Source organism: Nerophis lumbriciformis, linkage group LG02 (assembly GCF_033978685.3).
Source record: "Nerophis lumbriciformis linkage group LG02, RoL_Nlum_v2.1, whole genome shotgun sequence".
NCBI lineage: Eukaryota > Metazoa > Chordata > Actinopteri > Syngnathiformes > Syngnathidae > Nerophis > Nerophis lumbriciformis.
In genome coordinates, this window is record NC_084549.2 from 62,949,347 (window position 1) to 62,972,763 (window position 23,417).

Below are 23,417 nucleotides of genomic sequence, written 5' to 3' on the forward strand. Positions count from 1 at the left end.
TTTACATTTTTTTCCTTTCCATGATGGCAGGTGAGGCCCCACCTCACCTGCCTCTAGTGACTGCACGTCACTGGCATAGACCAAATAATGATATTGTACTTGGTATCGTTGCTGTCGATATTTGTATCAATCCGCCCACCTTTGTTTACGTTCAAGCCTCTCGCTTGTATTTAGTGGTTAGCGGTTGGCTTATCCTCCTACAGTGTGTACCGTAGCACTTTAAGCCATTTCTTGTCCTCCGGGGACGCAGTTTATTATTCCGCCATGGAGGCGAGGATTGCTGACTTAGAAGTGGCTTTGCACTGTGGAGGGGAGTTAGCCGCTTAGCTAGAATGCTACATTGTGTTTGTTCGCTTGGCTCTGTCAAATTTGGAGACGCTGCTGGAATGTGTCATTAACATGCATTGTCACGATACAACGATAGTATTAAAAACTATCGTCAGCCAAATTTATATTTTCTATATCGTCTATATCACGCAACCATAATTGATATTTTATGTTTTTCATATACATGCCTCCCATGATTGCATGTCCCTGCATTATATATACGACACTTTGCATATATTCAGTTAAAGTTTGGTGTTGTATTATATTAAAAGGTTCAGTTCAAACTTAATAAACATAATAAATCATGTACTAAAAGTCGACCAATCACAATCCTTACAATGCAAGGTTGTGTTTTTATTTGGGGGGGGGTGCATGTGAGGCTACGTGGGAGAGTTCGGAAGGCATTGTAGCGAGCGTCAATGCAGTGGCCTAAAACAAGTGAAACTTTTTTTATAATACAAACTTACACTGTCCCTTGAAAGGCAACATAAACGTCCAAATGGGGCAACTTCCTCTACGCGATCATTTGGTTTATGTCCCAACATCACTGCGTGCGCTTCCCTTTTTTGTGGTTGTCAACGGAAGTTGCTGTTGGTTTCACACTGCTGCGATGCTTGGGTGGACAGGGGTGATTAACAATAAACACGAATGCAAACCAGAAATCATAGTTTGAGGATTTTTATGTTTTTATGTTTTAGGCTTAGGCCCTGTCCACTGGAGGTGGGAATGTTTGGGTACCTCACGATTCGATTGCGGTTACGAATATGATTCAGGAGCTATGATTCGATTGAAAATCGATCATTGATGCATCTTTAATTTATGTATATTCATTAGGGGTGTAACGGTACGTGTATTTGTATCGAACCGTTTCGGTACGGGTGCTTCGGTTCGGTCCGAAGGTGTACCGAACGAGTTTCCACACGGACATATTAAGTAGCGTACCGTTTTACATTTAATAGCAGTAATAATATCACTCTTTGCCACCTGTAACACAGCATTTTTTGTGTTTTAGCTTTCTTGTTTATTTGTGTTTGCATAATGTGCCAGTGGTCAATAGAACAAAGCTGTCGGGCTGCAAACGTCCCCCCAGGCTGCACTTTGCACACGTCAAGTCAATGAATAATCTGTCGCCTCCTTTACACAGGGAGCCTGCAGAGTTCATGAATCACAGCCACAAGGACCGCTTTTTATTATACGGAAACCATTTAACTCCGAAAATGATCTTGTTTTATGTCCTATGAATCTTCCAGTCAGATAATAAAATGCATCCTTGACTGTTCCTGCTGTGATAAATGTTTGAAGTCATGAGTCAGTGCACCATATGCCATGCAGTTGCTGTGTGTTTAGCTTGGTGCTACTGGGGGTTAATTAGACGTTAGCAAGTTCTGCTCTTGTCAACATGTTGTTCAGCCTTCCTCCTCCTCCCCTTGTTGCCCTCCATCCCCAAGAGTCTTCTTGTTTTTTGTGTGTGTGTGTGGCAGGCGATGCTGGGAACAGGGAGATAATTATCCCGGGGAGAGGGAAGCCATGTCTCGTGCTGGTTCTCTGATAGTCGGCTGTGTTTAGGAGCATCGTTTGAGAGCCGAAACAGTTGGGCGGGGTAAACAAGGATTTATACGAGAGTGGCAGTGCAGACATGTTGCTAGGAGTCGGTTGGACAGGAAGCGCTTTAGCTCGTATTGACTTTGATCTCGCAGGTGGAGTTTCCTCACATTGTGTTAATTATCAACAAGTTCAAACTTGAAAAATGCTAATGCAACTTCACAGAGCAGCCAGCCAACTGTTTGTCTTCTACTGAAAATTATTTATATGAGTGCTAGGGGAAGAAGTAATGACTAAGGCAGGGGTGTCAAACGTAAAGCCCACGGGCCGGATCAGTATAAAAATTAGACGACATTTTTGAATCAAAGAAACTGCTGTTCTAAATGTGTCCACTGGATGTCGCAATAGCAATTCTTTGTATCTTTGTAGATGATGCTACATATGTAAAAAAAAAGTTAATCACACCAGTCGAGGAAAATGAGCAAACTACATAAATAAGATCCTGTAATTTGATTTTGATGTTATTTGTTTTATCTTGAATAGATTGAAAAATAACACCAATGAGTTGCTGAACATTATCGAATAATTTAAATGATAAATGATAAATGGGTTATACTTGTATAGCGCTTTTCTACCTTCAAGGTACTCAAAGCGCTTTGACAGTATTTCCACATTCACCCATTCACACACACATTCACACACTGATGGCGGGAGCTGCCATGCAAGGCGCTAACCAGCAGCCATCAGGAGCAAGGGGTGAAGTGTCTTGCCCAAGGACACAACGGACATGACTAGGATGGTAGAAGGTGGGGATTGAACCCCAGTAACCAGCAACCCTCCGATTGCTGGCACTTTATTCAGAAAGTATAAATAAGGACAAATAAAGGTAGAATACTATTAACTGCAACATGTAAGTGTGGAAAAAAACATTAGGATTAGTACATTTTCAAAATGTGCTTGTTCTATTGTTAAACAAAGAAAACTATCTGAAGTTGTCTTTATTTTTAAGTTATCGTGCTGTGATTTTACCAGTCCGTCCCACTGGGGAGTAGATTTTTCTCCGTGTGGCCCCCGATCTAAAATGAGTTTGACACCCCTGGACCAAGGTGTAGGGCTGGGCGACATGGCTGAAAACTGCATCACGATATAAGTGTTTTATATTGATATCGATAATTGTTTATATTTATTATGACCTAAGGAAAACAAAAACCAGGGGGAAAATACATTAATGTAATTATTTTTATTTCAAATGTAACCTTATAAACCTCTCAGCTATCAAGGAAGAACGGAAAGGAAATGTCAACAAAACTGTAAAATCACATTGAACACTTAATATCATCTTAAAATGAAGGGGCAAAAATAGGGAATATGCTTAATAAAGTGTAAGAAAATAGTGCAAAGTGTGAAAATGTAAACCTAAAGAAACCTGAGAACTACTTTCTGCAGGTTTAGTGCCAGGAAGTCACAGCTGTGCTCAAGGGGGAGTGCGGAAAAAATGGTGTGGTTTTGCATCATTTACAGACCACATTGCCGTGACTGTTTGAAAAAAATCTGAGTTATTAAAGATTCTTTTACAGGTCAATCAAAGGTGACTCAGCTCCCCGTTCTCCAAATTAAGTTCAAATAAGTCTCATTCGTTTGTGCTATGCTTGTGCTGGTTTGTGCAGCAAAAATGATTGATTGAGCTGCTTTCGTTTTCGAGATATTAACGTCTCAAATTTCCGGAAGTGATGTCATCGTGAACCTAACCCCTCAAGAGTTCCTCAAACTAGGCCAAAATAATCTCAAAGTAAGCCAAAATTGTCTCATTCGTCTGTGCTAGGTTTTTGCAGTTGAAATGATCGATTGTGCTGCTATACTTTATGAATTATTAACGTTTGACTATTTAGGAAGTGATGTCACGACCGAACCGGAATTCTCAGTTTTCGACCAAAACCGTCTCATTTGTGGTCCAAACAAAAAAAATTGTCTCATTTTGTGCTATACTTTTTCTGGTTTGTGCCGTTCAAACTGTCGATTGTGTTGCTCTAATGTATGAGTTATTAATTACGTTTCATTCCGGAAAAGGTTGAACACAAAAACAAACAATATCAAGCAAATTGAAGGGAATATACAATTTTAAAGCCTGGCCCCTGGACTCATGTTATTACTGAGCATATTTTGAAGGTGATGAAGAGTCCCTGTACATTTGTTTTTAAGAGAGCCAAGGTCTATCCATCAATCACCAGCAATTACATTGACATAAAAGGCTATACTGTAACGAGTGTCACGGTCATGTCCAATTAACATGTGACAGAGCGCCTGCAATTAACAGCCTCATGGTGTTCAAATGCTGCAAAACACAGATGACTCCCTGCACACTGCCTGTTCAAAGCGTTTTCTGTCTGGAGCCATTGAACTGTGCAAGGGCAGGATGCAACCCAATGTCTGGAGGGCATCACAGGCTTATGGACTTTTGAGATCCAGAGCTAACTCATCTACCCAATTTGTCCACTCTGCGCAAAGCAAAACAAAAAAGAAATTATTTGGAATTAGGTGACAAAAACCCAATTTAATTATTGCAGCTGTTAAAATACAGTTCACCTCACAGTGGTAGCATCAGAGACAATGGACTGGACAAGCTTTTCTGTCACTACTAGAGTCAAACACGAATGCATGTGTACAAGACCTTCATAAAGAAAACTCACCAGACAGTATGTTTTGATGCAACTGGATCAGTTGTAAGAAAACTGACAAGGCCAAATGGCTCATATCTTTCCGTATCAGGGTGTTCTGACAGGGCATAGCAGTCTCCCAGTGATGCAAATGACGTTAATGCCATCGCACATTGGCTGACCGAATTAATTCGTGAAGGTGCACCTGTCCCAAAAGAAGTTGTGAGTGATTTTTTTCTCTGGCCATTCTAGGAGCTCTTGTGAAGGTGTTTACTCCTTATCCTGAGCTGAAAAGTTACGTCAATGAATTCCTTAACATTTTACTTGGTAAACAAGATGCAAAACTACCACCTTGTTTTGTCAGGGTTGATGTTGCATACTGCATCAAGATGATCTGCAACTGGGACTGCCTGAAGAAAACAAACACAGGATTAAAGATTTTTTTATAAGGTCTATAGTGCAGCTTCTTTAAATCAGTCTGTGGAGCATGCAAAATAACTGTTATGCGCTATCACTATTTAAGGTAATGATAGTTCTGGAGTCCGTTTCTCATCAGAAAGGTGCAAGAAATACCGGCGGGCACAAATTGCACAAGAGTGTGTCGCCGTCCCTGATGACACGGGTTAAGAACAGCAACAAGTGGATGCATGTGCTCAGAACCAGACTGACGCCCGTAGTGGGTAACTGAAATGTGTGAGGTGAGCAGGTCACTTGCCATGGCTGATGGAGATCGTGATAACATCCACTGCCTCCCTGAGATTATTCCCTATATAATACCACTTGTGAGTTACTTACCACTCTGGACAGGAATAATGGTGCCACTATTTCAGTTCAGCCACAGTTGAAGCAGAGTTCAAAAATATAAAACAAGATATTTCCAAACATGAAAATTTACTGAGGTGAGCAGGTCACTTGCCATGGCTGATGGAGATCGTGATAACATCCACTGCTTCCCTGAGATTATTCCCCATATAATACCACTTGTGAGTTACTTACCACTCTGGACAGGAATAATGGTGCCACTATTTCAGTTCAGCCACAGTTGAAGCAGAGCTCAAAAATATAAAACAAGATATTTTCAAACATGAAAACTTACCTATAAGGGTGGATCGTTTTATTGCTCGCCGTCTTTCCTTCATTGAAGGAAACATGCGGGTTTGTTATCTTTAAAAAAAACTGTAAAAAAAAGAAGAGACAAAAGGATGCTTACCCCTGTGAGGAGTCTGATGCTGCTACAAACACACACCGAACATAGAGATGCCGTGGAAAACTGGATAGGCCAAGTGGTTCCACCCAAAAAAAATGACTGCGTGCACTTCCATCTGCAAACCGGAAAAAAGTAAAACTGCAATTGATAAAAGCAGCCTCTTAAAGTCGATACATCGAACGTCTCTGTGCTTAACACTTGTGCATTTGATGCTTTTTGTCAGAGCTTATGTAGTGCTTTCTGTGACAGCATTTCTTCTGAAAATGTTGTAGGTTGCAACAAACACAGCAACCAGTTCCTTAAACTGGTAAAAGCCATCTCCACACCGTGTGTGACCCAACAGGTCTGTTTAGAGAGGGCAAGACACCAGAAGAAAAATATTGAAGCTGTCCAACTAATATCTGGTAAGCTACAAATAGATGCACATTGCAACATCTCCACTGTGAGACTGAGAACATTGCAAAACATCGCAAGTGCTTATTTGTCTAAACTATGTTCTTCACCGTATGGCCACCTAAGCAAACAGTGCACAAAACGATTGCATCCATCTCTACCTCCATTGGTGTCCTCCAGACTTCTGGCATCTCTCATCTTGCGACAGCTGCGGAAGAAGGACTCAGCCTTCCTGGCTCTGACTGCCTCCGGCCAATCAGAGAAGACACCAAAACAGGAAATAGTTAATGTGCAGTGAGGGCTACCCACAGTTACAGGCTGGGAGAACTTATTTGCAGGCATGTGATTTTTCCGTCTATAGTCGGAAATCCGTCTTTTTTATCTCTGTAAAAATATAAAAAAATATTTTCCGTTTTTTCTTCGTTTTTTCCGACCTACAATGTGTGTTAAAATCTTGATCCGTCTCTTTGCCACACATGCCAACAACTACGGTTTTCCCGTAAGGAGTACAGTTTTTGATAATCCAGTGGTAAAAACTACGGTTTTCCATAAAAAATTACCTTAAAAATCGAAGCTACGTAGCGAAGCAGTCATCAGTGATTATTGGTTGGTTTACATATATGAACATCTATGATTGGTTGGTGGTTTACTATGATGAGGCAAGATAGGGTGGGTCATCAAACCAGGAAGGGAAATCACAACATATCTGAAATGACGACGAGAGGAGAAGAGTGAATATTCAAGCGGGCGATTTATATATTTAAAAAACTAGTGGATGATGGCAGAGGGATTCTCTTCTTTAGATTTTTCTTTTAGCGACGTCCAGGAAACCCACAATGCATCTACTTGGCCACATTTGGACAAATATATGCGTCTGGATAAAACAATGCCCAAAACATTCATTTTAGTTGTTTACCATGTAAGAATCAGCACCTCCAAGTCCGAGTCCATGGTTCTCGCCCGGAAAAGGGTGGAGTGCCATCTTCGGGTTGGGGAGGAGATCTTGCACCAAGTGGAGGAGTTAAAGTACCTCGGAGTCTTGTTCACGAGTGAGGGAAGAGTGGATCGTGAGATCGACAGGCGGATCGGTGTGGCGTCTTCAGTAATGTCATCCGGGGGGAGCTCAAAGTAAAGCCGCTGCTCCTCCACATCGAGAGGAGCCAGATGAGGTGGTTCGGGCATCTGGTTGGGATGCCACCCGAGCGCCTCCCTCGGGAGGTGTTTAGGGCACGTCCGACCGGTAGGAGGCCACGGGGAAGACCCAGGACACGTTGGGAAGACTATGTCTCCCGGCTGGCCTGGGAACGCCTCGGGATCCCCCGGGAGGAGCTGGACGAAGTGGCTGGGGAGAGGGAAGTCTGGGCTTCCCTACTTAGGCTGCTGCCCCCGCGACCCGACCTCGGATAAGCGGAAGAAGATGGATGGATGGATGGACCATGTAAGCTCAAATCAAAACTGCTCTCGACATGGAAGACGGGGACACAGGTCCAGGCACCTGTGTTCTTAAAGCCCTGGACCTGTGGCCCCCAGACTCCCAGTTTTTTTTCAGTCTTTTTCATTAAGTTCAAATCACATGCCTGTATTTGGATTAACACTGACCTTGGCAGCCATTGCTCAGCCACTCCAGCACAAAGGGAGGTGCACTAGAGAGAATTTCCCTCCAACATGATGATCCAAGGACTGACCCTCACGTTGAGGGCAGCCATTGCTTTTCCGGCAGGCTTGACCCAGGATGCTGTTGTATATGTTGTATCCTACTGCAAGAGGGTTGGATGTGTCTATGTGAGGACCTGAGAAGTGGTGTACAAACAGGATCAGGAAAGACAATGCTCTTCCCACATGCTGTGTTGTACACAAAGAACTGGAAACTTTCTCCTGATTTATAGTCAGTGTTTACGTTCATTTTTGTTCCACATTTATATTTAAATGTTCAATCTTTATATTTTATGCAGTCACCTTTCAAAATATGTATCTACAAATACACAGTTGTTCCAGTTGTCTGGACAAGACGGATTAGGAAGTTTGTCAGGTTAAAACAAAGAGTGTGTAAAAATAGGCTATTACTTACCGATCATTTAAGTGGTGTCCTCAGTCCCTACTAAGTCTAAGACTCTATGTGTTATGTTGATACGTATTTTTTAAATCCTACAGAATACCAAACATATCACATAAGTAACAAAGACATGAAATATACGTAATCGTATTGCCCACTGATATGAAAGAAACGTGTCAAAGGCAAAGCAAGAAAACCAAAGTTCTTCATGTGGCGGTGACACGACTTGTACACGACAGTGTATGTTCCGGAAATTTGAAACGTTAATATCTCGAAAAACGAAAGCAGCCCAATCAATAATTTTTGCTGCACAAATGGATGAGACTAATTTGACTTAATTTGGAGAAAGGGGGGAGCTTAGTGACCTTTGATTGACCTGTGAAAGACTCTTTAATAACTCAAAAACAGCACAAACCAGCACAAACAAACAAGACTATTTCAACAGAGTTTTGTGAGGGTGGGGGCAACTTCACACAGGTGAATCACGATTCTTAATCGATTCAAAAAATGTATTTAAAAAAAGAAAAATATGTCTGTCCTGTCCAGCTTCTCAGGCAAGTCATTTTGTTGAAGTAGATGATCATATCAATCAATCAATGTTTATTTATATAGCCCTAAATCACAAGTGTCTCAAAGGGCTGCACAAGCCACAACGACATCCTCGGTACAGAGCCCACATAAGGGCAAGGAAAAACTCACCCCAGTGGGACGTCGATGTGAATGACTATGAGAAACCTTGGAGAGGACCGCATATGTGGGTAATCCCCCCACGTTATTATTATTTTTTTTATTTTATTTTACATCATTACTATTGTCATTACAATATATATATATATTGTTTTATTATTATCAATATAATACTTAATTACTTGCATTCTATATTTTAATTATTTGATTTTAATTTTCATCATCCTACGCAGCCCCTAAATGGACATGGGGGAATTTTTGGGGGGGGGCGGGGGGAATTTAAAGGGACATGGGGGGAATTTCTTTTTTCCCCAAAAATAATAAAATAAAAATTCCCCCCACCCAAAAAAAATTCCCCCATGTCCCTTTAAGGGCTCCGTAAAATACATATCCAAACCCCCCCCCCCCCCCCCCCACCAAAAAAAGTCCCCCTTGTCCCTTGGGGGGCTCCGTATCATTCCTATCTGTCTTTAGTTTGTTTTTTTTTCATGTTCATGTTATTATTTATTTTATCTTATTTTCTTTAGGATTATTTTTAATGTTATTACTATTTATATTTATTTCAATTTGCATCATTATTTTTTTTACTTTTTTTTCCCATTTTATTAAATGTTCATTATTAATAATATTATATTACTATTTATTTATTTAATCTGTATTTACATTATTATTATTATAGTAATAAATGTTGTAGTTTTTATTACTATTTTATGTCATTATTATTCCTATCCGTCTTTATTTATATTATTGTATGCTCATTATTATTTATTGTATTTTCAATCAATCAATCAATCATCAATCAATGTTTATTTATATAGCCCTAAATCACAAGTGTCTCAAAGGGCTGCACAAGCCACAACGACATCCTCGGCACAAAGCCCACATAAGGGCAAGGAAAAACTCACCCCAGTGGGACATCGATGTGAATGACTATGAGAAACCTTGGAGAGGACCGCATATGTGGGTAATCCCCCCACGTTATTATTATTTATTTTATTTTATTTTACATCATTACTATTGTCATTACAATATATATATATTGTTTTATTATTATCAATATAATTCTTAATTACTTGTATTCTATATTTTAATTATTTGATTTTAATTTTCATCATTCTACGCAACCCCTAAATGGACATGGGGGAATTTTTTTGGGGGGCGGGGGGAATTTCTTTTTTTCCCTAAAATAAAAATTCCCCCCACCAAAAAAAAATTCCCCCATGTGCCTTTAAGGGCTCCGTAATATACACATCTAAACCTTGAGAAACCTTGGAGAGGACCGCATATGTGGGTAACCCCCCCCCCCCCCCCCCCGAATGCAATGGATGTCGAGTGGGTCTGACATAATATTGTGAGAGTCCCCCCCCCCCCCCCCCCCCCCCCCCCCCCCCCAAGGGAGAGGGGAGCAGAGGAGAAAAGAAAAGAAACGGCAGATCAACTGGTCTAAAAAAAATGGGTCTATTTAAAGGCTAGAGTATACAAATGAGTTTTAAGATGGGACTTAAATGCTTCTACTGAGGTAGCATCTCTAACTGTTACCGGGAGGGCATTCCATAGTACTGGAGCCCCAATAGAAAACGCTCTATAGCCCGCAGACTTTTTTTGGGCTCTGGGAATCACTAATAAGCCAGAGTTCATTGAACGCAGATTTCTTGCCGGGACATATGGTACAATACAATCGACAAGATAGTCTGGAGCTAAACCGTGTAGTATTTTATACGTAAGTAGTAAAACCTTAAAATCACATCTTAAGTGCACAGGAAGCCAGTGCAGGTGAGCCAGTATAGGCGTAATATGATCAAACTTTCTTGTTGTCAAAAGTCGAGCAGCAGCATTTTGTACCAACTGTAATCTTTTAATGCTAGACATAGGGAGACCCGAAAATAATACGTTACAGTAGTCGAGATGACGTAACGAACGCATGAATAATGATCTCAGCGTCGCTAGTGGATAAAATAGAACGAATTTTTGCGATATTATTATATCTTTATTTGAGAAGTGTTGGATACTTCTCTTGTTGCCTTATTTGTATTTGACTTTATTAAATGTTTGGGTAGAATTTTATTAAACAAAACCTTCTTTTTTTTTTTAAGTAATATGGAAATTTACCAGAGCTGTTGATCTATTTCATAGAGGAATGTAGTTTATTATACAATTGGCACCTAATGTTATTCAAAAGTCTTGATTTTGAATCGAGAATCAATTCTGAATCAAATTGTTACCCCCAAGAATCTAACCGAATCCCAAAGATTCCCAGCCCTGGTGTCAATACACACGTATTAAATGTTTGTGCGCGACTGTATCACTTTGAAAATGTTCCCAGATCGGAGAACTTCATTATTTGAGACGAGGGGGATTGTGTTTTCTCCCACGTTGCGCAATAAACTTAAAGGGGAACATTATCACAATTTCAGAATGGTTAAAACCATTAAAAATCAGTTCCCAGTGGCTTATTATATTTTTCGAAGTTTTTTTCCAAATTTTACCCATCACACAATATCCCTATAAAAAGCTTCAAAGTGCCTGATTTTAACCATCGTTATATACACCCGTCCATTTTCCTGTGACGTCACATAGTGAAGCCAACACAAACAAACATGGCGGAAAGAACAGCAAGCTATAGCGACATTAGCTCGGATTCAGACTCGGATTTCAGCGGCTTAAGCGATTCAACAGATTACGCATGTATTGAAACGAATGGTTGTAGTGTGGAGGCATGTAGCGAAAACGAAATTGAAGAAGAAACTGAAGCTATTGAGCCATATCGGTTTGAACCGTATGCAAGCGAAAACGACACGACGGCCAGCGACACGGGAGAAAGCGAGGATGAATTCGGCGATCGCCTTCTAACCAACGATTGGTATGTGTTTGTTTGGCATTAAAGGAAACTAACAACTATGAACTAGGTTTACAGCATATGAAATACATTTGGCAACAACATGCACTTTGAGAGTGCAGACAGACCAATTTTCATCAATTAATATATTCTGTAGACATACCCTCATCCGCGCTCTTTTCCTGAAAGCTGATCTGTCCAGTTTTGGAGTTGATGTCAGCAGGCCAGGGAAGCTAGGGTCGATAGGGGGTTTAGCTCGCTCGTCTGCGGGAACAAACTGCCGCCATTGCTTGCCGTGCTACTGAGGTCCTTTGTCCCTGAATTGCTCACACACTCCGGCAGATTCAATGGGGGTCTGGCGGCAGATTTCTTTGACTTTATCGTTGGAAATGCATCTGCTTTGAGTGTCGCAGGATATCCACACATTATTGCCATCTCTGTCGTAGCATAGCTTTCGTCGGTAAAGTGTGCGGAACAAACGTCCAATTTCTTGCCACTTTCGCATCTTTGGGCCACTGGTGCAACTTGAATCCGTCCCTGTTCGTGTTGTTACACCCTCCGACAACACACCGACGAGGCATGATGTCTCCAAGGTACGGAAAACAGTCGAAAAAACGGAAAATAACAGAGCTGATTTGACTCGGTGTTTGAGAAAATGGCGGATTGCTTCCCGATGTGACGCCACGTTGTGACGTCATCGCTCCGAGAGCGAATATTAGAAAAGCGTTTAATTCGCCAAAATTCACCCATTTAGAGTTCGGAAATCGGTTAAAAAAATATATGGTCTTTTTTCTGCAACATCAAGGTATATATTGACGCTTACATAGGTCTGGTGATAATGTTCCCCTTTAAAGTGGCACATCCAGCCAATCTTTAGTGCCCTTCAAGGGTTGTATTGTGTTTGATTTGGACCTGAATGACACCCTCTGGTTATTGATTGATCCGAACCACGGCGTGCTTTAAACTCTGTGCAAACAGCCAAACAATCGGTTGTTAGAGGGAAGTAGCCGTGAAAGAGATGTATCCACAAACTAAAGTTGACCCTGGAAAACTAATAATTGTGTGTGTGTGTGTGTGTGTGTGTGTGTGTGTGTGTGTGTGTGTGTGTGTGTGTGTGTGTGTGTGTGTGTGTGTGTGTGTGTGTCAGGTCATGGCGGTGCTGCGGGTGAGGCTGAAGGTTGTGGTGATGGTGATGATGGTGAACCTCTTCATCTTCATCCTGGTGTTCTGTCACGGCAGCCGGGACAAGAGCAGCCTCTTCAAAATCATATTCGCCTTGAAGCCCTTCTGGAAAAGAATGGCGCCCAGCCCGGCTTACTGGAACCGTCAGCAGCAGATCTTGGACTTTTGGAACAACCCGATCCTGTCCAACCACAGCCAGGGGGATCTGCCCGACTGGCTGAACGGCACCCAGGTGCACCTCGACGCCTGCCGGCCAGACGTCGGAGTCAGCACTCAGGTGAAGGACTACAACACCCTGCCCGAGCGCTTCAAGGACTTCCTGCTTCACATGCACTGCCGCTCGTACCCCATGCTGGTGGACCAGCCCGACATCTGCAACAAGCCCCCCTTCCTGCTCCTGGCCGTCAAATCACTGGCGCTGAATTTCGCCCGCCGCCAGGCCATCCGCCAGTCGTGGGGGCGGTCAGGCGTGATGGCCAATCGGACCGTGGTCACCGTCTTCCTCCTGGGCCAAGCCTTGGCGGGAGACGACCACCCGGACGTGTCTGACATGCTGGCCTACGAGAGCACCCTCTACCAAGACATGCTCCAGTGGGACTACCGGGACTCCTTCTTCAACCTGACCCTCAAGGAGGTCCTGTTCCTGGACTGGGTTCAGGCGCGCTGTCCCAACGCCAGCTTCGTCTTCAAAGGGGACGACGACGTCTTCGTCAACACGTACGGCATCTTGAGCTTCCTGGACGGCCTCTCGGAGCCCAAAGCGGCCGACCTTTTCGTGGGCGACGTCATCACCAACGCGGGGCCGCACCGCGACAAGAAGGGCAAGTACTTCATCCCAGACAGCATGTTCGTGGGGTCCTACCCTCCGTACGCCGGGGGAGGCGGGTACCTCTACTCCAGGAGCGTGGCCGCTCGTCTGCACGAGGCGTCGACCCGCGTGGCGCTCTACCCGATAGACGACGTGTACACGGGCATGTGCCTGCTGAAGGTGGCGCTGGCCCCCGAGAAGCACAAAGGCTTCCGGACATTCAACATCGAGGAGAAGTACAGGAACAACCCCTGCGCCTACAAGAGCCTCATGCTCGTCCATCCGAGGACGCCGCAGGAGATGATCCGGATCTGGTCCTGGCTCAGCCGGCCGGACCTCAGCTGCCAGTGAGCATCGGCGGGCTGAGCGCTTTCCAAAAGGTCAAACGACTCACTCGACTTTTCAAGATGGCAGCTTGATGCCCGGAACGAAAGTGTTAGTATTAAAAATGTCTGCTTTGCTGTACAGAGAGCTGCCACCAAAGCGTCGGCGTCTTCATCCGCGTGCGCGCACATATTTATTTCTGAAATATTTAAATGTCACGCTTTAACACTGGCCGTTCCGCAAGGGGGCGCACAAACGCTGTATTGTATACTCTGTGAGGAAACAAGTGCAGGTTGTGTTCATGGGGTTATTGCTGCCGGGGCGCTAGCTTACCCAGGAACATTGCATGAATAAAGTTATTTTAAAACGGAAAGGTCTGTAATGTTGGAAGTAGTCCTGAGTTCTACTCCCGGATGTCAAATGTTAAGAGGCCTGTCTTTTTTTTAAAGTTAACACGCTACAAAGGTAATACGGTATTTTCCAGACTATAGAGTGCACCGCTATATAAGCCGCCTCCACAAAATTTTGGAAGAAAAAATATTCTTCCATATATTAGCCGCAGATATATACATTGTGAAATTAGTTATTTTTTTATTTTTATTTTTCCAAATGGTGTCTGTAACCCGGCAGTTAAACGGCTGATCAAACAAAACAGAAGTCATCTTCATGGACCCACTAGCTGCGGAAGGTAGCTCTTCAATCAGTTAAACAGACTCTATAACTCCACGGTGACGTGTTGGTAAATTTACGAAACTGAAACAATACAAAAAGAATATTAACACAGACGCTCGTAAACGTGTTAGCATATTCATTCATTACATTATCATAGCACGTACAAAAATGCATGAAAACACTCCTGCAGACATCACACATGGGACAGTCTAGTGAGTATGAATCTTTTTAGTTATATTGTAAAACTTACAATCGCTTGGCGTGATGAATGAAGAATCCATACAAGTCGAAACGCTATGGGTGGTTATACTTCCGATTTAAGGCATTAAAACAGGACATAGAGTTTTCAAACCGCAACACTTGCAGTGGGCACACCGTTTTGGTGCTTTGGTTTAATTAAAACTAAAACACAAAACCTTTTGGCCATTAGCAAAAGTAAATCCACAAATTAGCCGCACCGTTTTATAAGCCGCAGGGTTCAAAGTGTTGAAAAAATAGTCCGAAGTTTACGGTACTTCCTTGTGGCTGCAGGCTAACAGTCTGCTGCTGGTCTCTCAGGACTCCCCCCAGTATTTACATTGGACTTCGCTGGTCCTCATCGTCTAAACATGCTACACTACACACCATAGGAGGATACAGGACGCTGTGATAGAGCTTTTGAATGTAAACGGGGGTGGGCGGGTCGATACAAATATCTACAGTAACGATACCAAGTTTAGTATCAGTGAATGGTCAATACTACAAAATAGTTTTTTTTATTGTTTACAAACTCAGGAAATGATTAGTATAAGTGCAAAGACCAAATTATTTAAATCAGCCAATAGTGGTTTAATTTTTGTGCACTTTTGAATTTATTTTGCTCCAAATATTGTATATAATTTAAGGAAATAATTAACATGTTTAATTGATGTTTTTACACCGCCGTCCTGTGTTTTACTGATTAGAATTGTGATCAAAAATGTAATCATTCAATCATCGTGAACATTTTAAGTATCAGCATTAATATGACCGACACTGCCTTTAAGTATTGAATCGATACCATATTTGTACTATCACCCAAAAAACGGATGTAAAGTGTCCAAACAACGGAAGAATTAGTGTTTGTTATTTTAACAAAAGTGTTGATAGAACAGAAAGTAACCAGATATGACCAGAGAATTATCAAGTAGATTAATATTAGGTTTTCAGACAATACCAGCAAAAATGATGTAATATTTTACTGCACACATCAGCAGCCACATTAGGAGCCTTTGTGACCCGTTTTTGAAATGCGGCTATAATCATTTTTATTCCAAATAATATATTGTTATGGCAGGAGGCTGGAATATGTGTGGCGATACAGGGCGAATTGCCCATCCCCCGTTTCAAGTGTGTTTTGGGAGTGCGTCCATGATGGATCCATGTCGCTGCACAGGAAAGATCCCTTATTCCAAATAATATACCGTCTATGGCAGGAGGCTGGAATATATATGGTGATATAGATGTAAGGCCGTGATGACAGCAAAGATTCTTATTCCAAATAATATACCGTCAATGGCAGGAGGCTGGAATATGTATGGCGATATCGATGTAAGGACGTATCGCCCATCCCCTGCTTCAAGTGCGTCCATGATGACAGCAAAGATTTTTAATTCCAAATAATACACCCTTAATGGCAGGAGGCTGGAATATGTATGGCGATATCGATGTAAGGACGTATCGCCCATCCCCTGCTTCAAGTGCGTCCATGATGACAGGAAAGATTTTTAAATCCAAATAATATACCGTTAATGGCAGAAGGCTGGGATTTGTATGGCGATATCGATGTAAGGCCGTATCGGCCGTCCCCTGCTTCAAGTGCGTCCATGATGACAGGCAAGATTTTTAATTCCAAATAATACACCGTTAATGGCAGGAGGCTGGAATATGTATGGCGATATCGATGTAAGGCCGTATCACCCATCTCCTGCTTCAAGTGCGTCCATGATGACAGCAAAGATTTTTAATTCCAAATAATACACCCTTAATGGCAGGAGCCTGGAATATGTATGGCGATATCGATATAAGGACGTATCGCCCATCCCCTGCTTCAAGTGCATCCATGATGACAGCAAAGATTCTTATTCCAAATAATACACTGTTAATGGCAGGAGGCTGGAATATATATGGCGATATCGATGTAAGGCCGTATCGCCCATCCCCTGCTTCAAGTGCGTCCATGATGACAGGAAAACATTTTAAATCCAAATAATACACCGTTATTGGCAGGAGCCTGGAATATGTATGGCGATATCGATGTAAGGCCGTATCGCCCATCCCCCGTTGCAAGTGCGTCCATGATGACAGCAAAGATTCTTATTCCAAATAATACACCGTTAATTGCAGGAGGCTGGAATATGTATGGCGATATCGATGTAAGGCCGTATCACCCATGCCCTGCTTCAAGTGCGTCCATGATGACAGGAAAACATTTTAAATCCAAATAATATACCGTTAATGGCAGGAGCCTGGAATTTGTATGGCGATATCGATGTAAGGCCGTATCACCCATCCCCCGCTTCAAGTGCGTCCATGATGACAGGAAAGATTTTTAATTCCAAATAAAACACCGTTAATGGCAGGAGGCTGGAATATGTATGGCGATATCGATGTAAGGACGTATCGCCCATCCCCTGCTTCAAGTGCGTCCATGATGACAGGAAAACATTTTAAATCCAAATAATACACCGTTAATGGCAGGAGGCTGGAATATGTATGGCGATATCGATGTAAAGCCGTATCTACCATTCCCCGCTGCAAGTGCGTCCATGATGACAGGAAAACATTTTTAATCCAAATAATACACCGTTAATGGCAGGAGGCTGGAATTTGTATGGCGATATCGATGTAAGGCCGTATCGCCCATCCCCTGCTTCAAGTGCATCCATGATGACAGCAAAGATTGTTATTCCAAATAATATACCGTTATTGGCAGGAGGCTGGAATATGTATGGCGATATCGATGTAAGGCCGTATCGCCCATCCCCTGCTTCAAGTGCATCCATGATGACAGCAAAGATTGTTATTCCAAATAATATACCGTTATTGGCAGGAGGCTGGAATATGTATGGCGATATCGATGTAAGGCCGTATCGCCCATCCCCTGCTTCAAGTGCGTCCATGATGACAGGGAAGATTTTTAATTCCAAATAATATACCGTTAATGGCAGAAGGCTGGAATTTGTATGGCGATATCGATGTAAGGCCGTATCGCCCATCCCCTGCTTCAAGTGCGTCCATGATGACAGGGAAGATTTTTAATTCCAAATAATATACCGTTAATGGCAGGAGGCTGGAATTTGTACAGCGATATCGATGTAAGGCCGTATCGCCCATCCCCTGCTTCAAGTGCGTCCATGATGACAGGAAAACATTTTAAATCCAAATAATACACCGTTAATGGCAGGAGGCTGGAATATGTATGGCGATATCGATGTAAAGCCGTATCTACCATTCCCCGCTGCAAGTGCGTCCATGATGACAGGAAAACATTTTTAATCCAAATAATACACCGTTAATGGCAGGAGGCTGGAATTTGTATGGCGATATCGATGTAAGGCCGTATCGCCCATCCCCTGCTTCAAGTGCATCCATGATGACAGCAAAGATTGTTATTCCAAATAATATACCGTTATTGGCAGGAGGCTGGAATATGTATGGCGATATCGATGTAAGGCCGTATCGCCCATCCCCTGCTTCAAGTGCATCCATGATGACAGCAAAGATTGTTATTCCAAATAATATACCGTTATTGGCAGGAGGCTGGAATATGTATGGCGATATCGATGTAAGGCCGTATCGCCCATCCCCTGCTTCAAGTGCGTCCATGATGACAGGGAAGATTTTTAATTCCAAATAATATACCGTTAATGGCAGAAGGCTGGAATTTGTATGGCGATATCGATGTAAGGCCGTATCGCCCATCCCCTGCTTCAAGTGCGTCCATGATGACAGGGAAGATTTTTAATTCCAAATAATATACCGTTAATGGCAGGAGGCTGGAATTTGTACAGCGATATCGATGTAAGGCCGTATCGCCCATCCCCTGCTTCAAGTGCGTCCATGATGACAGGAAAACATTTTAAATCCAAATAATACACCGTTAATGGCAGGAGGCCGCTTCAAGTGCGTCCATGATGACAGGAAAACATTTTAAATCCAAATAATACACCGTTAATGGCAGGAGGCCGCTGCAAGTGTGTCCATGATGGATCCATGTTGCTGCACAGGAAATATTTTTATTCCGAAAGGGCACGTTAGGAAAGAAACATGAAAGCTAAAACTCTACAAGCTCAAAATGATGCTCAAAAATTGCTGATATATAATCTATATATATTTTTTGTATTGAAGATCACCAGAGCCGAGACATAAATATTATTTTACAAACAAAATCAAATATTTTCATTGTTTTTTGTCAAAAGAAGAAAAAGTATAAATGTTGTGTTTTGATTGGAACTTTCCAGAAGTATTTTCCTACTTATTAGTGCCTTAGCGTTTCATTTCATTCAGCCATGATGTTCTATTGCTACAATAATTTCATATGTCTCTAATATTCTATTTTTCTTCACTCGCCCGTTTGTGCTTTATTTCCAGAACGTTCACTTTCATGCGAATGTTTGCAGCTATGGAATCATTTTGGCCTCACATTTAATATCCACAATTTAATTTAGTCCCATAAAACTAGAAAATGATATTTCCTTTTTCAATCCCCCCACTGCAGTACTACTATTAGTACTGTTAGTACTATTAGTACTATTAGTACTGTTAGTACTATTAGTACTGTTAGTACTATTAGTTCTATTAGTAGTTAGGCTTCAGCTTTGTGTGACAATGAATGTTAGGACTCCCCCTGCTGGCCAGGGTGCTCACCTACATGCAACAGTACTATGTTGTTTATGGAGAGATGTTCTCCAGACTTTCTTGATCTTCTTGAGTTTGTTCCGTTTGCGTTCGCCAGTCTCGACGATCACGTGATGCGACCTTTGACCCCGTCGGACTAGTCCGGTCGACTCCCTGGTGGACAATCGGCTCCCTCGGTATCACGTGATCAGATACTTGAAGACTTCAAAGGTCGTCCATGATTGACTGACTTGGACTTCAACTCTTTTTTTTTTCTTTAAACGCTGGCTTGTTTTCTGCTGATGCAAACACTGGTAATGTTATTAACTTGTTGTACTGGTAAAGGTGTTGTACTGGGAAAGCTATTGCAACTTGTTTTACTGGTAGAGGTATTACAACTTGTTGTTTTACTGATAAAGGTTTTAACAATTTGTTGTTGGATGGCAAAATGTTTGAACAACTTCTACTGGTAACGATAATACAACTTGTTGTTATACTGGTAAAGGTATTACAACTTGTTGTACTGGTAAAGATATTACAACTTGTTGTACTGGTAAAGATATTACAACTTGTTATACTGGTAAAGGTATTACAACTTGTTATACTAGTAAAGCTATTACAACTTGTTGTTATACTGGTAAAGGTATTACAACTTGTTATACTGGTAAAGATATTACAACTTGTTGTACTGGTAAAGGTATTACAACTTGTTGTACTGGTAAAGGTATTACAACTTGTTATACTGGTAAAGGTATTACAACTTGTTGTACTTTTAAAGGTATTACAACTTGTTGTACTTTTAAAGGTATTACAACTTGTTGTACTGGCAAAGATATTACAACTTGTTGTACTGGTAAAGGTATTACAACTTGTTATACTGGTAAAGGTATTACAACTTGTACTGGTAAAGGTATTACAACTTGTACTGGTAAAGGTATTATAATTTGTTATACTGGTAAAGGTATTACAACTTGTTGTACTGGTAAAGGTATTACAACTTGTTATACTGGTAAAGATATTACAACTTGTACTCGTAAAGGTATTACAACTTGTACTGGTAAAGGTATTACAACTTGTACTGGTAATGGTATTACAACTTGTTGTTGTACTGGTAAAGGTGTTACAACTTGTTGTTGTACTGGTAAAGGTATTACAACTTGTTGTTGTACTGGTAAAGGTATTCCAACTTGTTGCTGTACTGGTAAAGGTATTACAACTTGTTGTTTTACTGATAAAGGTTTTTGCAAAATGTTCTAACAACTTCTACTTGTAAAGATATTACAACTTGTTGTACTGGTAAAGGTATTACAACTTGTTGTTTTACTGATAAAGGTTTTTGCAAAATGTTCTAACAACTTCTACTTGTAAAGATATTACAACTTGTTGTACTGGTAAAGGTATTACAACTTGTTGTTGTACTGGTAAAGGTATTACAACTTGTTGTACTGGTAAAGGTATTACAACTTGTTGTTGTACTGGTAAAGGTATTACAACTTGTTGTTGTACTGGTAAAGGCATTACAACGTGTTGTTGTACTCGTAAAGGTATTACAACTTGTTATACTGGTAGAGGTATTACAACTTGTTGTTTTACTGATAAAGGTTTTAACAATTTGTTGTTGGACGGCAAAATGTTCTAACAACTTCTACTTGTAAAGATATTACAACTTGTTGTACTGGTAAAGGTATTACAACTTGTTATACTGGTACATTTATTACAACTTGTTATACTGGTAAAGGTATTACAATGTGTTATACTGGTAAATGTATTACAACTTGTTATACTGGTAAAGGTATTACAACTTGTTATACCGGTAAAGGTATTACAGCTTGTTGTACTGGTAAATGTATTACAACTTGTTATACTCGTAAAGGTATTACCTTTACCAGTATAACAACAAGTTGTAATACCTTTACCAGTACAACTAGCTGTAATATCTTTACAAGTAGAAGTTGTTAGAACATTTTGCCGTCCAACAACAAATTGTTAAGACCTTTATCAGTAAAACAACAAGTTGTAATACCTCTACCAGTATAACAAGTTTTAATACCTTTACCAGTATAACAACAAGTTGTATTACAACTTGTTATACTGGTAAAGGTATTACAACTTGTTGTAAATACCTTTACTAGTACATCAACAAATTGTAATACATTTACCAATATGTGTTGTTGTACTGTTAAAGGTATCAACAATGTGGTGTTTTACTGGTATTACCAACTCCTGGGGATAGGTTGATTGGCAACACTAAATTGGCCCTAGTGTGTGAATGTTGTCTGTCTATCTGTGTTGGCCCTGCGATGAGGTGGCGACTTGTCCAGGGTGTACCCCGCCTTCCGCCCAATTGTAGCTGAGATAGGCTCCAGCACCCCCTGCGACCCCGAAGGGAATAAGCGGTAGAAAATGGATGGATGGATGGTAAAAGTATCAACATGTTGTACTGGTAAAAGTATTAACAACGTGTTGTTGTACTGGTAAAGGTATTTACTACATGTTGTTGTACTGGTAAAGGTATTAACAACATGTAGTAGTACTGGTAAAGATATTAACATGTTGTACTGGTAAAGGTATATACAACGTGTTGTTGTACTGGTAAAGGTATATACAAAGTGTTGTACTGGTAAATGTGTTAACAACTAGTTGTTATACTGCTAAGGGTATAGAAAACTTGTAAAGGTATTGACTACTAGTTGTTGTACTGGTAAAGGTACAGACAACTAGTTGTTGTACTGCTAAAGGTACAGACAACTTGATGTTGTACTGGTAAAAGTATTGACAACTAGTTGTTGTACTGGTAAAGATACATACAACTTGATGTTGTACTGGTAAAAGTATTGACAACTAGTTGTTGTACTGGTAAAGGTACATGCAACTTGATGTTGTACTGGTAAAAGTATTGACAACTAGTTGTTGTACTGGTAAAGGTACATACAACTTGATGTTGTACTGGTAAAAGTATTGACAACTAGTTGTACTGCTAAAGGTACAGACAACTTGATGTTGTACTGGTAAAAGTATTGACAACTAGTTGTTGTACTGGTAAAGGTACATACAACCTGATGTTGTACTGGTAAAAGTATTGACAACTAGTTGCTGTACTGGTAAATGTATATACAACTAGTTGTATTGGTAAAGGTATTGGGAACTAGTTGTTGTACTGGTAAAGGTACATACAACTCAATGTACTGGTAAAAGTATATACAACTAGTTTACTGTACTGGTAAAGGTATATACAACTAGTTGTTTTACTGGTAAAGGTATAGACAACTAGTTGTTGTATTGGTAAAGGTATTGGGAACTAGTTGTTGTACTGGTAAAGGTGCATACAACTCAATGTACTGGTAAAAGTATATACAACTAGTTTACTGTACTGGTAAAGGTATATACAACTAGTTGTTTTACTGGTAAAGGTATAGACAACTTTTTGTTGTACTGGTAAAGGTATAAACAACTTGTTGTACTGCTAAAGGTATTGACAACTTGTTGTTGGAGAAACTCAGGTAAGACGTGACTGACTAGTGGCAGACCAAATGTGCGCCTGATTGTTCATGATTTCACAAACACGTTGATGATGTCATGAAATGTGTTGTTGTTGTTGTCGAATGTACTCGTCTGTTTTGCAACATGAATAAACAAAGTAAGACACATGGAAGCTTCCGCCGTCTTTGCTCTCCACAAACATCTGCACATCTGAGCCAGGAATCACTTCACAGCTGCCAGGCGACACGTTGGAGGATCTTTGAAGAGGTTTCACCACACCACTGTCTGGTATACAGGATCTTTGAAGAGGTTTCACCACACCACTGTCTGGTATAGAGGATCTTTGAAGAGGTTTCATCACACCACTGTCTGGTATAGAGGATCTTTGAAGAGGT

General features: G+C 41.1%; 1 protein-coding gene across 3 annotated transcripts in view; it reads left to right on the top strand.

The window, feature by feature from the left end:
• The window catches only part of b3gnt2b (UDP-GlcNAc:betaGal beta-1,3-N-acetylglucosaminyltransferase 2b), a 61,179-nt gene extending 37,990 nt beyond the window's left edge, over positions 1–23,189 (top strand). The window contains exons 3-5 of one of the 3 annotated variants that reach the window (XM_072911886.1): positions 12,847–18,818; positions 18,890–20,844; positions 20,970–23,189. In XM_072911886.1, the coding sequence (XP_072767987.1) occupies positions 12,850–14,040 (1,191 nt within the window). In that variant the 5' untranslated portion in view covers positions 12,847–12,849 and the 3' untranslated portion in view covers positions 14,041–18,818; positions 18,890–20,844; positions 20,970–23,189. Of the gene's footprint in view, positions 1–12,846; positions 20,845–20,969 lie in introns of all 3 variants that reach the window. The other 2 variants (XM_061966261.1, XM_061966268.1) reach the window with 2 other exon arrangements.
• Positions 23,190–23,417: the final 228 nt, after the last annotated feature.